The following is a 17,637-nucleotide window of genomic DNA, read 5'->3' on the forward strand; positions in this document are numbered from 1 at the left end:
GGTCTGCTGTGCACAGGGCATGCTGGCACCAGAGTCCTGAGAACAGTAATGGAAAGGCAGCAGGCACCAGGAAGACACTGGGTGGGGAATAAATGGTGTTATAATCATGGTGTTGGTTATCGTTATCATCATCATCATCGTCATCATCATTATTGACTTTCTGCACTTAGCTCTGGGGAAGATACAAGAATATAAATTCAGGCATAGTTCTGAACCACATAGGTTTCACTATCTAAAAGAGGGAGAATTGTTGACACACACCCAAGCCAAGGAACAATTGAGCAAATTCAGTAAAAAAATTTCAACAATCATAATAAATACAATTGAATAAATGAATGAATGAATAAATGAATGAACAAAAAAGCAGGCTATTTCTGCTGGAGATAATAGTTCACAGGCTTTTCATTGCTGTAGCAGTGGAAGTATAGTAGTAGTATTTATTGAGAAGCCGCGTGGCTTAGTGGAAAGAGCACGGGCGTTGGAGTCAGAGGTCCTGAGTTCTAATGTGGCTCCACCACTTGTCAGCTGTGTGACTTAGGGCAAGTCACTTCACTTCTCTGTGCCTCAGTTACCTCATCTGTAAAATTGGGTTCAAGACTGAGGCCCATGTGGGACAACCTGATTACCTTGTATCTACCCCAATGCTTAGTACAGTGCTTGTCACATAATTAGCACTTAAAAAATACCATCATTATTATTATTGTGCATCTGTTTGGCATGCTTCAGTGTTCTAGGTGTTTGGGAAGTACAGAGTAACCAACCACCTTCTCTGGCCATAACAAAAATAATAATAACAATTGTTATTATTTCCTTAGGGTATTTCCCTAGTTGGCAAGAGCAAAGGTTTGGGAGTCAGAGGACGTGGGTTCTAATCCCGGCTCGGCCACTTGTCTGCTGGATGACCTTGGTCAAGTCATTTAAAACTTCTCCGTGCCTCAGTTACCTCATCTGCAAAATGGGATTAAGACTGTAAACCCCATGTGGAACAGGGACTGTCTCCAACCTGATAACCTTGCATCTACCCCAGTGCTTAGAAAAGTGCTTGACACATAGTAAGCGCTTAGCAAATATTATTATTATTTTTATGAGTTAGGAAGACAGATTTCTGTGCTGCCATTATGAACCCCACAATGGAAATCAATCAATCATATTTATAAAGTGCTTATAATGTGCTGAGAGCACTGCTTGGGAAAGTACAATACAAAAGAATCAGGGACAAGTTCCGGGACCTTCAATCCCATTAATGTACTCTTTCCTAATCATTTGGACAGTGCTCCCCACACACAGTAAATGCTTAATAAACACTATTATTATATCATTAATACTTCAGTAATAATATTTTCCAAAGAGAAGACTGATCGCCCCAGGGATGTTAAAAAGAGGAGGAAGGGACCACCCTGTAGATCCTGGAGAACTGAGGGATGGGAGTTCATGGAGAAATAGCTACCCCCCCCCAACTTCTAGTGGGTGTTGTCAGAGATATTCTTAACCTAAATATTTTATCTTTACAGTTTTGAAATCATTTCATGAATTTTGACTAAAGAGTATTGAAGTATGAAAGTATTGTAAAAAAATCATATTCATTCATTCAATAGTATTTATTGAGCTCTTACTATGGGCAGAACACTATACTAAGTGCTTGGAATGTACAAATTGGTAACAGATAGAGACAGTCCCTGCCCTTTGATGGGCTTACAGTCTAATCAACATCTATAGCACTTAGGAATTTATTTACATCCTCCTTAGTCCTCATATATGTGGATAAATATACATCCGTAGGTCTTTTTTTATTTGTGACCACTGTAGTTGTAAATATGGTATGCTTGTTTCCCTTGTTAGAATGTAAGCTCCTTACAGGTAGGGAACATGTCATTATATTCTTCTGTACTTCCAAAGCACTGAATGGGCCCTTAATAATTGTTACTACTACAAGAATCACTAGCAGGTGATTTCATTCTGGGAACAAAATAAAAAAAAAAATACTTATTGAGATTGTGTAGTGTTCTGGCATGTAGAACATTTTATTCAACAGTTATCTCTCTTGGTGATCTATTCTAAGATCCATTCTAGATTTTTTTTAAAATTTTATATTTGATATTCTGTGACCTATGTGTAGCTCACTGAAAGGTAGATATAGTTAATGCCTATTATATGCTGAACACTCATGATGAGACTTCTGTTGTCCTTTTTTTCCTTGGAAGAATGGGATTATTTTCTATTAAATAGTTATAATTTAATAACTTTCTGTTCTTAGTCAAGTGATTTTTCTCCATTTCGGTAAAACCTTTTTGATCACACTCAGAGATAGAACCTTCCTCCATTTTCTGATTCCGCTTTTCTACCACATATTCTAATCAGTTTTTCTGACTTCTATACTGTACTTAATGATTGAGGGCCAAGTGAACTAAGATTAGTTGGGGCAATGGGTGGTAAATCAAATGTAGTAAGGGTCCAATATGACAGGGTGTCACAGCATACAAAGCAACTACGAGGTTTATTGGAAGATAATATTAGCTATCTTCTACGAGTCCTGCTGACTTTCCAAATTGAACATGCCGAGAGTCATCTTCAGATTATAAGGGAAGAAAAGGGCCATTTCTGCTTCAAACAGAAACTCCTCACCATCAGCTTTCAAGCAATCAGCTCTCATTCCTACCTACACTCACTCTTCTCTCTCTTCAACCCATCCCACACACTTTATTTTTCTAATAGCAACTTACTTACTGTGTCTCAATGTTCTCTCCAGCCATCGGCCAGTTGCTCACATCCTCCCTCCTGCTTGAAGCTCCCTTCCCTTTCTTATAAGACTAATCGCCATATCACTTCCAGCATAGTTTAGTGGAAAGATCCCGGGCTCGGGAGTCAGAGATCATGGGTTCTAATCCCAGCTCCACAATTTAGCTGTGTGACTTTGGGCAAGTCACTTAACTTCCCTGTGCCTCAGTTACCTCATCTGTAAAATGGAGATTAAGACTGAGCCCCACTTGGAATAACCTGATTATCTTGTATCTACCTCAGTGCTTAGAACAGTGCTCGGTACATAGTATGCTCTTAACAAATACCATTATTATTATTCTTTCACCAGTCTTAGTTTCCCATCCTATTCACTCTCCCTCCTCCTACATCAGTTAGGTAACTGAGTCTGTACTATTTTAAGCACTTCGATAATTAACCCACCCCGAGCTCCACAACACTTGTTTACATATTTGTATGCCCTCCTGTTTCCCCTATCTGTAATTTACTGCCCCACTAGATTGTAAACTCCTTGAGGTCAGGGATTATGTATTCCAACTTTATTGTATTGTACTCTTCCAAGTGCTCTGCATAAAGTAAGAGCTAAGTAAATTTCATTTATTGAATACATTTAGAAAGACCCAGAGTACCAACTTCCACACATTTCAGGAGTTCATGGAATGACAACTTTTTCCTATGAGGGGATGTGGAAAGGAGAGAGATAACCGTGGAACAGAGGGAAAGGAGAGAAAGTCTGAATCCATTTGATAATAGGTCATCTATTCTGATTCAGTATTTGGACAAATTGGCCTCAAACCAGTTGCAGTTAATGAAATTGTATTCTTTTCATTTCTATGACACATCAAAATGATGTCAAAACAATATACTAAATATTTACCTTTACCCATAGGGAAAACTCATCTCCTTATAATGAAATAATATTGTGTAGTGTAAAAATGGAATGTTTCAAATACTTCCTGAGTCATCCTGTGTTTATATAGTTCATTCTAATTGGGCAAATTCAAATGCTTATATTTAATACAAAATAACATTGAAATCTCTTCAGAATATAGAAAACATAAGTGGCTCTTTCTGTATAGGTGCAAGTAATGAACAAAATCCTTCAAAGAGGATTTTAATGAAAGAAATGTCTGTTCCAATTGATGGGGGTGGGTAATAGGGAATAAAAACTTTGGAGCATTTGCTTATTCATATAATTGTAATTTCTAGCAGTGGCAATTCTCTTAGTCTTAGCTTGGTTCAAAAATAAAATTATTATCACCTTTGAAAATATGATGCTGATAATGTTTGCTTTAAGAGTACCTTTATCTAGTAAGGGTGCTTAATTAAACAGATCCATTACAAGAATTTTGCAAGTGTTCTACAATATTTGTGATTCTCCTTTTGGAGATAATCACTTGCAGGTTAGCTTGTTCAGGAGTCCCAAAAAACTGAATACTTTGAAAGAGTTTGATAGTGGTCATTCTTAAAAGTCAGCTCTTGACAACTCTGATTGTCCCTAGGTATATTTCCTAATAGTACTTACTTGGGTTAAAACTTGGTACTGTTCCTTTTGTTTTTGGTTTGTTTTATAAGGCGATGGTCTAGGGGAAATTTTAAGACTCTATATGCCCCAATGGGAGATCAATCCATCAATCGATTAAGCATGGTATTTATGGAGCACTGGCATAACCAACCTATCAGTCTACAATGTTTTTCTGATACTCTTCTCTTCTGAAATTTAACTAGGAAAATAACAAATTAAATATTAAGCAAGAGATCATGAACCATGTGGGTGAAAATTATCAGGCATCTATCAGCATTCTTTCAATGTTACCATATTCCTGCCTGTCCTGGTATTACTCCCCTTTAAAGTGGGCTTCAGACATTTGGCTGTCTTGAGCCTGGGTAGTATGTACCATCAACCACCCCTGCTCCCCATATTCCATATGACCCCATTACATGTGTCATCCACCTTATTTCAGCATTATGCCATTCCCAACCTGAGACTCTAAAGAAACGGCTTGGTCTAGTTGTAGAGCATGGGCTTTGGTTCAGAAGAACCTGTGTTCTAATCCCAGCTCTAACACTTATCTGCTGTGTGACCTTGGGCAAGTCATTTAACTTCTCGGTGTCTGAGTTCCCTCATCTCTAAAATGGAAATTAAGACTGTGAACCCCATGTGGGACAGGGTCCACATCCAATCTTATTAATTATGTGCCTGGCACATAGTAAGGCTTAACAAATACCATGTTAAAAAAAAAAACAAAAACAAATACAGGTGTCCATCCTTTCTGACCAGTGTGGCCTAGTAGAAAGACCAGAGGCCTTGGAGTAAGAGGCCCTTGATTTTAATTTAACTTGCCACTTGCTTGCTGTGTGACCTGGGGCAAGATACTTAATTATTATCATTATTTCACCTTGGACTTGATGAGTAAAAATTATTAACTGTGGCACCCTCTTAGGGTACACGTTGAGGCAATTGCCTCAGTCATTTTCCATTTGAAGATAGACCTGTCTCTGATTTCTTCTAGCTGGCATAACCTCTTTCACTTTGGCCAGTCTGGAGCTTGCTTTTGACTTTGATGTCTTGCTCCCATGCTAATACTCAATTTTCTTCCCACCTCTGAACATTCCTTAACTGTTATTTACAGAAGAGCTCTTAGAATGTAAGCCCTTTGCGGGACAGGGACTGTGATTAACTCCCACCTGTGTATTCTCTCTCAGCATTTTGTCCATACTCTACACAAAGTAAGAGCTTAATAAACACCATTAATACTTTTACTCTTTAATCCTATAGAAACACCTCATTCTCAGAGAGATTCCATAGGTCTAGACACCCTTTTTGGGTGCTGGTTTGGACTAGAACAGGCATAGGAGACTACTCTAATTCACAAGTATCCAAGGAGCCTCAGCAATTTTAGGGTACCAAAGTCAGTTCTGTGAATTCCACTTATAAGAACACAATACATGGCATTTACCAGATCAGACAATGGCCTCCCCAGCCAGGTACTTTGCCTATGAAAGTGGTAACAGGATGGTTGGAACAATCTTCCCACAGTTGCACTTCCTGACATCCATGCTACTACTTGAGGTTCTATCATGTAACAATCCTACCTTTCTATCATACCCGCAATTTACCCTTTGTAACCCATTGTAGACCTCCCATTCATGAATTGGCCCACTCCTTCTTAAATATACTAATATGCTTTGCTTACACAACTTATTGTAGTAATGAATTCCATGCACTTGACTCTTTGGTTGGTTTGGGTCCTATCACCATCAGTCTTCAGTGGGTGTCTCATTGCCCCTGTGTTGTGGAATTTGGAGAACAAAAATTCTGTATTCTCCCAGTTCATACCTGTATTTCAGGCTAGAGACCAGATCGCAAGGGAAGCTGTATGGCCTAGTAAATAAAGCATGGGCCTGGGAGTCAGAAGACTTGGATTCTAATACTGCCTCCACCACTTATTCCTGTGTGACCATATACAAGTCCTTTAACTTTCCTGTACCTCAGTTCTCTCGTCTGCAAATTGGGGGTTCAATACCTGTTCTCTCTCCTACTTGGACTGTGAGCCCCATCAATCAATCCATCATATTTACTGAGCACTTACGCTGTGTAGAAACTGTTCTAAGCACTTAGGAGAGTACTATATAACAGAGTTGATAGACATATTCCTTGACCACAGCAAGCTTATAGTCTAGAAGGGCAGAATGACATTAATATAAATAAATAAATGATGGCTATGTACATACTTACTGTGAGACTGATGAAGGAGAAAATAAAGGGTAAAAATCCAAGTGAAACGGTAATGCAGATGTGAGTGGGAGATGAGGAAATAAGGGCTTAGTCAGGAAAGTCCTCTTGGAGGAGATATGCCTTCAATAAGGCTTCGGAGGTGCGGAGAGTGGTTGTTTTTCAGATATGAAGAGGAAGGGCAATCCAGACTGGAGACAGGCTGTTGACAAGGAGTGGGCAGCAACATAGAAGAGATTGGTGTGACAGTGGGTAGGTTGGCATTAAAGAAGAAAAGTGTGTGGGCTGTGCTGGAAAAGCAGCAAGGTAAAGTAGGAGAGGGGAAGGTTATTGAATGATTTAAGGCCGATGGTAAGGAATTTCTGTTTGATGCAGAGGTTGATGAGCAACCACTGGAGGTTCTTGAAGAGTGGGAAAACATAAGCTTGTTGTGGGCAGGGAAGGTGTATGTTTATTGTTGTACTGTACTCTCCCAAGTGCTTAGTACAGTGCTCAATATACATTAAGTGCTCAATAAATGTGATTGAATGAATGATTGGACAGACCATTTTTGTAGAGTAATGATCCAAGCTCAGAGTGAAGTATAGACTGGAGTGGGGAGAGACAGGAGACAGGGAGGTTAGCATGGAGACTGATACAGTAATCAAGGTGGGATAAGATAAGTAATTGGATTAACTTGGTAGCAGTTTGGATGGAGAGAAAGAGAAAAGTTCCCCTTTGTGGGACCTAATTTTCTTGTATCTACCCCAGTGCTTAGTACAGTGCTTGTCATATACTAAATGCTTTATAAATATTATTATTAATAGTAGTAGTGTCATTGTTTTCATTATTTTTTTTCTATTTCATAACAATGTTTCTCCATTTCCACTGTGTAAATGTCCATGTAAGTCTGATGAAAGCAATCTGGCCCTCTCCAAGTCACTTTTGTCTTGTCTTATGCTGTCGATTCGTTTCCAACCCATAGCGACGCCATGGACACATCTCTCCCAGAACACCTTACTCTCCATCTACAATCATTCTGGTAGTACATCAATAGAGTTTTCTTGGTAAAAATACAGAAGTGGTTTACCATTGCTGCCTTCCATGCAGTAAACTCGAGTCTCCACCCTCGATTGTCTCCCATGCCACTGCTGCCCAGCATGAGTGAGTTTTGACTTGTAGCAGATTGCCTTCCACTCACTAGTTGCTGCCCAAGCTAGGAATCAATGAGTCAGCCTTTGCTTGAGTCTCCCTCCTGTAGCTGAGACTGGTAGACTACTGGAAACTCTCCAGATGTGATCCAGAAAGGGGAAGTCACTTTTATTCCCTATCAAAACTACTTAACTACCACTTGTAGGCAGATGATATCCAAATCTACATCTCCAGCAGCGTGAACATCTAGAAAAGCAGCATGGCTCAGTGGTAAGAGCCCGGGCTTGGGAGTCAGAGGTCATGGGTTTGAATCCCGGCTCTGTCAATTGTCAGCTATGTGACTGTGGGCAAGTCACTTCACTTCTCTGTGCCTCAGTTCCCTTATCTGGAAAATGGGGATTAAGACAGTGAGCCTCATGTGAGGCAACCTGATTACCCTGTATCTACCCCAGCGCTTAGAACAGTGCTCAGCACATAGTAAGCACTAAACAAATACCAACATTATTATCTCCAGCCCCGACTTCTCTCCCTTTCTGCAATCTTTCATTTTCTTCTGCCTTCAAGACATCTTGGTTTTTCTCCTGTCAACTCAAACTTAGCTTGTCTAAAACAGAACTTCTTATCTTCCTATCCACATCCTGTCCTCCCCCTGGCTTTTCCATTACTGTAGATGCATCACCATTCTTTCTGTCTCACAAGCCTGTAACTTTGGCATTATCCTCTTTCTCAGTCAACCATATATTCAATCCATAACTAAATCCTGTCGATTCAATCTTCAAGCATTGCTAAAATCTATCCTTTCCTCTTCACCCTTACTACTACCATGTTAATCCTATCACTTATTCTATCCCAGCTTTATTACTGTATCAGCCTCCTTGCTGCTCTCCCTGCTGCCTCCTGTCTCTCCCAACCCCAGCCATACTTCTCTCACTCTGCTGCCCAGATCATTTTTCTACAAAAAACATTCAGGCCAGTTTCACCTCTCCTCAAGAACCTCCAGCAGTTCCCCATCAACCTCCACATCAAATAGAAACTCCTCACCATTGGCTTTAAAACACTCGGTCATCTTGCCCCCTTCTACCTCACTACTCTCCTACCTGCACATTTTGCTTCTCTAATGCTAACCTTCTCACTGTATATCAATCTTGTCTATCTTGCCGCCAACCTCTAGAACACCATCCCACCTCATATCTAACAGGCGATTACTCTTACCTCCCTTCAAAGCCTTATTGAAGGCATATCTCCTCCAAGAGGCCTTCCCTGACTATGCCCTCCTTTCCTCTTCTCCCACTCCCTTTTGCATCTCCCTGACATGCTCCCTTTATTCCTCCCCCTCCCAGTCCCAGTCCCATGCCACTTATATAGATGTCTGCAATTTATTTATTTACATTAATGTCTGTCTCCTCATCTAGACTATAAGCCCATTTTTTGCAAGAGCAGAGGCAGAGGATGTTGGTTCTAATGCTGGCTCCAACACTTGTCTGCTATGTGACCTTGGGCCAGTCACTTCACTTCTCTGTGCCTCAGTTACCTCATCTGTAAAATGGGAATTAAGACTGTGAGACCCACATGAGACAACCTGATTGCCTTGTATCTACCCCAGCTCTTAGAAGAATGCTTGGCACATAGTAAGCGCTTAAATGCCATGATCATTGTTATTATTATATTGTTATAATGTTCTCTCCTATACGCTTACCACAGTGCTCTCCACATAGTAAGCACTCAATAAATACAATTAACTGACTGATTGACAGGTTTTTCTTATACCAAGTCAAAGTTTCTATGGAACTGGCCCACTGAAGAGACTTTTCTGTGTTGAGTCAGTTTGGACCAGAGTAAACTAACCTGTTTTGTTGGTTGGTTGTTTTGTTTTGTTCTTTATTGATCATTTGAATTTTCCAGAGTCACTCTAGCTCTAGTATTTCTAACCTCAAGAGATGCCCAACTGGCATCCCTCTGTGCTCTAGTAGCAGACCTAGAAAATAATTAATAATTTCTTTTCAATTCATCGTTTAGATTTTTCCCAATGAGATTATTAGCTTCATCTTAAAGTGCAATGAAAAATTCATCTACCTGGGTTAAATCAGCAATCGATAGGTTCAACTCCTTGCTTTAACAGTTTTAACATACACAACATAGAAAAGATATTAGGCATAACAGGCCTGAGTGAAATTAAATCCCATTGCCTGACTTTCAATATGCATACACTCACTGTCTCCCCAAACGGTTACACATGGAGACTTTTTCCTCCAGTACTTCTCAGTTCCACTTAAGGATTAGTAGGCATACCTCCGAGATTTATTAGAGAAAGAAGAAGTGATTATAGCTTCAAAAGTGAATAAAAATTTATATTTAATAACTCCCAGTGATAAATCATTCTCTGGAAATTTTATGATTTACATTGTTATGCAATAAAGCTGAGTTGCTTGTGTTAAGCATGTTGGGGAAAAAAACAAGTTTGAAAACTACATAAGGGATATTTTCATGACAGCTTCACATATTTAAAACCAAATTATCTAATGTGAACTTGTTTAATGGTAATAACAAGCTTTAGTCTTTCCTTACACAATGTGATTGTCATTATTCTGAAGAAAATTATGTGGATTTGAGTAAATAATTTCTTGATAATTATGTATTTAAGAAAAACGACTAGATCAGGTTTTCTTCTGATATTAAGGCTATAATCACTTCAGTACATTCTGTTCTTGGGGAATTTCCATATGCTAGCAAGTGTGGAACATCTTTAACAGGCCTTCCAATTACATTCCTTGGCAATTAATTACTTTCTCTCTAGAATTATGTTAAACAGCCTGCCTAGCAATTACATATAACAGGAAGTCGAAAGTATAATATTAATTTAGCATCATTGGCACTTACTAAAAAACAAAACTAAAATATTTTTACTCAATCTTAATTCAAAGTTCTTTGTTTTTATGAAACAAGAAAACATTTCCAGCCATTTTCCCAATCATCTTAACAGACATAGCATCAATCAATGAATGATATTTATTGAGTGCTTACTATGTGGAGAACACTGTACTAATGCTTGGGAGAGTATATTGCAACAAAATTAGTAGACACCTTTCCTGTCCAAAAATTATCAGAATAAATTCTCCTACTACAACTCAGCCCTCACACTTAGCTTCTCTATTTTGAACCTTCTTACTTTACCTCAATTTCATCTATCTCGCCACCAACTGCTTGCCTACATCCTGCCTCCAGTCTGGATTGTCCTCCCTCCACGTATCTGATAGATAATTACTCTCCCCTGCTTCAAAACCTTTCTTTCTGAAAGCACATATCCTTCAAAAGACCTTCCCTGACTAAGCCCTCCTTTCCACTTCTCCCTCTACCTTCGGTGTCACTCTTACGTGCTCCCTTTATTCATCTCCTCTCCCAGCCCCACAGCACATATAATAATAATGTTGGTATTTGTTAAGCGCTTACTATGTGCCGAGCACTGTTCTAAGCACTGGGGTAGACACAGGGGAATGAGGATGTCCCACATGGGGCTCACAGTCTTAATCCCCATTTTACAGATGAGGTAACTGAGGCACCGAGAAGTTAAGTGACTTGCCCAAAGTCACACAACTGACAAGTGGCCAAGCCGGGATTCGAACCCATGACCTCTGACTCCAAAGCCCGTGCTCTTTCCACTGAGCCACGCTGCCTATCTGTAATTTATATAATTATATTAATGTTTGTCTCTCCTTCTAGACTATAAACATGCTGTGGACAGGGTATGTGTCTGTTATATTATTATACAAGTGCTTAGTACAATGTTCTGCACACAGTAAGCACTCAATAAATATAACTGACTCACTGACTAAATGTAAAACTTAAGTCTTTTACCCCTCAGTTCTGTACTCTTTTGACAAGCCCATGCTGCATCTCGGAGGTCTGAGATGTAGCTTTAAGTTTTGATAAAATGGTGTTTTCACATTTTCAATTTCATTTCTTTGGAAAATTCAGTTCCTTGGCATCTTGTTGGCAGTTGAGCAGAAGTTGACATCCTTCATTCTCCAGTGGTATCCATTCATTGCTCTTAGTCCCTCCTCCACTCTCTGTTGATATCCACCTCATGGCCCAATCCACCATCTTGAGCCATGTGGGCATTGGGAGAGGGGGTGGAGCAGGGGCACCCCCAAATTACCAAGGCACTGGCAAAACACAGGGCACTAGGATCAATCCCAAACCTGCAACGGCAGTGGCTTGCGAGCTGCACTCAGAGCCAGGGGCTGGGGGACATGCCGCAATACCTTGTTGTGTGTGTGTGTGTGTGTGTGTGTGTGTGTGTGAAGGGGTCCTGGCTGCTGGAGCCAGTCAGAGAATGGAGTTGGGCCCCAGGACGGTAGGTGGTGGGAGGTGATGGGCTCTGGCATGGTTACACCTGCTGAACCCCAAAGGGGCACCCCAAAATGGCTCAGGCCCTTGGTGGGAGAGGCAGGCTTGAAGGAGATGGCAGGGCAGTAGAGGTGTCAGCAGGTCAGACCCCCTCAGCACATGTGGGGCCATCTTGGACCATGGGGTCAACAAGGTGGCTTGAATCTCCCTCCTCACAGGGTGGAACTCAAGCCAGACCACAGTTTGGAGTTGGAGAGGAGGAAAGGCAGCAGGAAAAAGTCACCAAGGCAGCCTGGGATGCCTCGCAGCAGCAAAGACTCAATGCATGGGCTTTATAAACCCAAGCCTGAAGAGAGCAATTGTAACACTAAACACTGAGAAAGATATAAAATAATCAGGTCAGGTCCAGTACTGACCTACATAGGGATCACGGTCTATATAAAAGGAAGAACAAATATTGAATCCCCATTTTACTCATTAGGAAACTAAGGTATATAAAATGAAATGACTTTCCTGATGTCAAACAGCAGGAAAATGGTGGATCCAGGAATAGAGCCCAGGTCTCCTCACTCCCAGGCCCCAAATCTTTCCTCTATGCCACCCTGCTTCTCTACCAAAATGAAGCATTGCTAATTAAAGCAAGGTATACTTGAGGTAAAAATGAAGCTAAAGATGGTTTATTTGATCATGATTTCAACTTTGTGTTATTTTAGCCAGACCTCCTTTTTAAGCCTTTCCCCAAGCAGAGTTTTCAGGTTGGCAGCATGCCCTAACCACCTATTTTCTGTTATTATTACCATTATGGCATTTGATAAGCAATTACTATGTGTAGAGCACTATTTCTAAGTGCTAGCTTATATACAAATTAATCATGTTGGATACAATCCTTGTCCCACGTGGGGTTCACAGGGTAAGATAGAGAAGAGGCATTGAATCACCTTTTTACAAATGAGAAAGCTGAGGCCCAGAGAAGTTAAGTGATTTTTCCAAAGTAACACAGCAGGCAACTGGAAGAAATGTGATTAGAATCCAGGTTACCTGACTCCCAAGCCTCTGCTTTTTCCACTTGACCATGCTGTTTCTGTTTCTTTTAATTTTCAGCTTGGCCTTGACAGTCATAAACTTCATTACACTGCTTGTATTAATGTCTGCTTCCCTTTCTAGACTGTAAGCTCATTGTGGACAGGGAATATGCCTACCGTCTCTGTTATATTGTACTCTCCCAAGCTCTTACTACAGTGTTAGCACACAATAAATACAATTGATTGATTGATTTATTGACTTCTGTGGTTGTAAATAGTACCTTGCAAATCTGGGTTTTAATATATTCTTATGTGATCTTTTACCATTTGTGCTGCTAATTAAATCCCAACTTTTATCTTGTAGGATTTGATAATCTCATTTAAATCCCCTGAGTGCAGGAGAGCTAATAAAATTACTCTTTATTCCTCTATTTATTCATTCCACCCTCAGCCACAAAGCACCTATGTACATATATATAATTCATTTTAATATCTGTCTCCCCATCTAGATTGTAAACTCCTTTGACCACTGGTTGAGCTCTATTTTCCCAAGTGTTTAATACAGTACTCTGCACTTAGTAAATGCTCTATACCATTGATTGATCAATTGATTGATTCAGCTCTGGTCTGGGACCTCCACCAAACTCTTAATTGGATACTGGATGGAGTGTCTAAATCCATATTTTCCTTAGTAGTTCTAAGTGTAGAATGGTGATTTTGATCCTTGCTTATGGTTATGCAGCGAGCAGACTCAATTTTGATTTCCTAAGGAAAAGCCTCAGTAGAATTTGATGAAAATTGATGTCAGAATTCTGAGGTTGCAGTGGGAAGATGTGACTTGTGGAGCAAAAAAAAAGAATTAGAATTAATGTCAGTTCAGGGGGACTGAACAATATCTTGGTATACAACAGAATTCACCTGTGACCCATCCTCATATGGGTCTATTTGAGAATGTGACAATAAGCAAAACCAAATTCTTTATGTGCAAGTAAACTTTCTAATTAGATGATTATGACTCAATCCCCAGATAATCACTGAATCCTGAGGAGAATTTTAGTTGGGTAGTCATGGCTACTGGAGCAGAAAACAATGTAATGTGAGATGTGGAATCTTGTTTAAAATGATGTTCTGCATTCTCCTCCTCATAGTGGACAAATATGGTGACAAACCTGCTATGTCAGAAGCAATGGACTCCCTAAAATGTGGAGAAAAACTGTTTCCAGGGATAGGCAAGGGTAGAGGAATCTAAGTGTATTTTGATTCCAGCAACATGTGGAAATAAGCCAGCTATGAGCTGGTCGATTCACCGAATAGGCAGCTGATTTTCTGTTTGAAGCCCTATCAATCCATCAGCAATCAATCATTGATATTTATAGAGAAGAGAAGCAGTGTGGCTCAGTGGAAAGAGCCTGTGCTTAGGAGTCAAAAGTCATGGGTTCTAATCCCGGCTCCACCACCTGTCAACTGTGTGACTTTGGACAAGTCACTTAACTTCTCAGTGCCTCAGTTACCTCATCTGTAAAATGGGGATTAAGATTGTGAGCCTCATATGGGACAACCTGGTTACCCTGTATCTACCCCAGCGCTTAGAACAGTGTTCGGCACATAGTAAGAACTCAACAAATACCAACATTATTATTATTATTATAGAGTATTCACCATGTTAAGGGGACTGTACTAAGTACTTGTGACAGTACAGTAAGATTGGTAGAGCCTGCCTTCTAGGAGTTTGTAATCAAGCCTGAAACACTGAGTCTCTGACTGCTTCTTACTCCCATTCATGGAATCAGCTGCATTTTGAAAAAGACTACTATGAATATCCTGGAATTCAAACTCTTGTGACAACTTGTTTCCCAAAATGTAAACCAAACTTCTTGCCTCTTCCAGACAAGTCAGTCAATCATATTGATTGAGCTCTTACTGTGTGCAGAACACTGTACTAAGCTCTTGGGAAAGTATAATATAACTATAACAGACACATTCCCTGCCCATGATGAGTTTACAGCATTGAGATTTGCCATAAACTCCCAGTCACTCATGAATTTCTGGATGACAAGGGTAGACACTTATAATCAAGCTCACTTAGTACAATTCAACCCCATGTTTGAACGACCTACCCACCAGTCATTTTATATTTCTTTTATATCTATATGCCAATTTTACCATCACTGTTATACAGTCTTGCTAGTTACATGAAAATCTCTTTGTACCTTCTTTTGATGGGACTTAATGTCAATAATTAATTATTTATTATACACTGTCAAGTTCTGTGCTATGTAGAAGTGAAAGCAAGGCAGTTTGGCCCAGAACAGTTCTGGTCACATAAGTGCCAGAACATCGATCTTATATGAATTACTTAGAATTGCTGATCCTGGTCATTACAGTCAACCATGTACTATGTGCAGAGCACTGTACTAAGCGCTTTGAATGAACAAGTTGGCAACAGATAGAGACAGTCCCTGCCCTTTGACGGGCTTACAGTCTAATCGGGGGAGACAGACAGACAAGAACAATGGCAATAAATAGAGTCAAGGGGAAGAACATCTCGTAAAAACATGGCAACTAAATAGAATCAAGGCGATGTACATTTCATTAACAAAATGAAATGTAAGGTAGGATTTCTGACTTGTTAATCTAGGACTCTCTCCATGATGAATGGCTACTGGGCAACTTCTGTTTTTCAGATTCCTCTAGTGAAAACATTGGTTTAACCTCAACCTATAGATTTCTCCTAAAGAATGGGATTCTAAACATTCGATGAATACCATTAATTAATTGATTTTATTCCTAAAGACTGTCATGTTACAGGAAACCCTATGTCTGGTATTATGTGCAGTTTAAACCATTTCTTCCAACAGCATCATATTGTAGCTAGATAGGTGCACTTGGAAGAATTTAATAGCATTCCATCCAAAATGTAATATTGACAACTCAAATTATAGCATAACAGAATGTTTACATATTGCTAAGGATTTATAAAACTTCTAAAGAGTGCTGATTCTCTCAATTTTTCCAGTAGCATCTTAAGAAGAGCTATCTCATCTTCTCAAAACAGCCCTCTACACCTGCATATCTAATAATATTGGTATTTGTTAAGCGCAGCTCCGGGGAGCAGCATGGCTCAGTAGAAAGAGCGTGGGCTTTAGAATCACAGGTCATGAGTTCGAATCCCAGCTCTGCCACTTGTCAGCTGTGTGACTGTGGGCAAGTCACTTCACTTCTCGGTGCCTCAGTTCCCTCATCTGTAAAATGGGGATTAAGACTGTGAGCCCCATGCGGGACAACCTGATTCCCCTGTGTCTCCCCCAGCGCTTAGAACAGTGCTCGGCACATAGTAAGCGCTTAACAAATAGCAACATTATTATTATGCTCCTTTCCGACTCCTATCTTATAGACAACCACTCTTCCCATTCTTCCCCCCTTCGAAAATCATATCTACTCCCAGAGTTCTTCCCTAACCCCACATTTCTCCTATTTGCCCTCACTTCTGCAACACCTATACACTACAACAGAATGCACTGAAAGGCAGGAAAAGAAATTTCCAAAGACTATTGGATATCGGAAAAGGGAAAAAACAACCTTCTTAGTTTGATACTCAGTTCCATAGTATGCTCAGTTGATAAGATGTGTCTAGGACTATCTGATCTGTGAGGTAAAGTCCCTAGAGCAAAGTGAGAAGCACTTGGGGATCAGTCTCACTGTCCAGATAATCAAATATTCCACACAAATAAGCAGTCTTGTACTAAACTGTAGCTACTTTTATTGTGAAAAATGTTTTTTCTCACTGATTTTGTTTATTCTTCTTGTAGACTCTCTAAGAGAAATTAATGAGATTCTAACCTGAACTGAAATGCTGTATATTTAGATTTGCAGATAAGATAAAAGATAACTTTTAACAGTATTGTTTGGAATTCAAAATAATTAGCAACATCTCTAGGTATTCCTTGATATGTGTTTGAAAAAAGATATTGCTAAATTATCATCAGATTTTGCATTTTAATAAAAAAATATATAATCCTGACTCTAGTATATACATTCCCATTTTATTATGGGTTTAAAATAATGAAAACATGTTGGAAATGGAGAGAGAAAAGTACTTCAGACTTTTAAAGATTTGATCCTGTATTGAATTCTCATATAGCAATTGACCTCTGAATTTTGTGGGAGAGCATTTCTAAGTGAACTAGAACAAATAATGGTTCATCTTCTTGTGGTCAAATATTACAAAAATTCTCTATCATATACCAGTAATGCTCTTTAGTATGTAAAGTGCCAAAAATATATTTAATATGTCACAGCTGTAAATTCATAAAATGTATTATATTTCAGGGAACACCACCAAGTCGAGTAAGATATAAAGTTGATGATATCCAGTATCCTTATCCTGCCACGATTTTTGACATTGAGGAGGATTCAGGCCGGGTAATAACTCGAGTGAATCTTAATGAAGAACCTGGTACAATATTTAAGGTAGATATTTATAATTATGCTAATGAGACCCATTCTGGTCGTTCCTTCAATCACATTGGTCTTTTATCCAAGTTTTCACTGGTCTGTTTCAGTGCTGTGAAGAAATAATAACAGTCCTATTTTCTTTAAAGTCTTTGAAAATATAACAAGATCTGTGTTTCACAAATCACATCCATCAAT

At 39.5% G+C, this 17,637-nt stretch overlaps 1 protein-coding gene across 1 annotated transcript in view; it reads left to right on the top strand.

Moving 5' to 3' along the window:
- PCDH15 (protocadherin related 15) overlaps positions 1 to 17,637 on the top strand; it is a 913,479-nt gene that overhangs the window by 724,138 nt on the left and 171,704 nt on the right. Inside the window, exon 23 of the mRNA XM_029061331.2 lies at positions 17,317 to 17,457. Within this exon, the coding sequence (XP_028917164.1) occupies positions 17,317 to 17,457 (141 nt within the window). The remainder of the gene's footprint in view (positions 1 to 17,316; positions 17,458 to 17,637) is intronic.

This window comes from Ornithorhynchus anatinus, chromosome 3 (assembly GCF_004115215.2).
Source record: "Ornithorhynchus anatinus isolate Pmale09 chromosome 3, mOrnAna1.pri.v4, whole genome shotgun sequence".
NCBI classification, from domain to species: Eukaryota; Metazoa; Chordata; class Mammalia; order Monotremata; family Ornithorhynchidae; genus Ornithorhynchus; species Ornithorhynchus anatinus.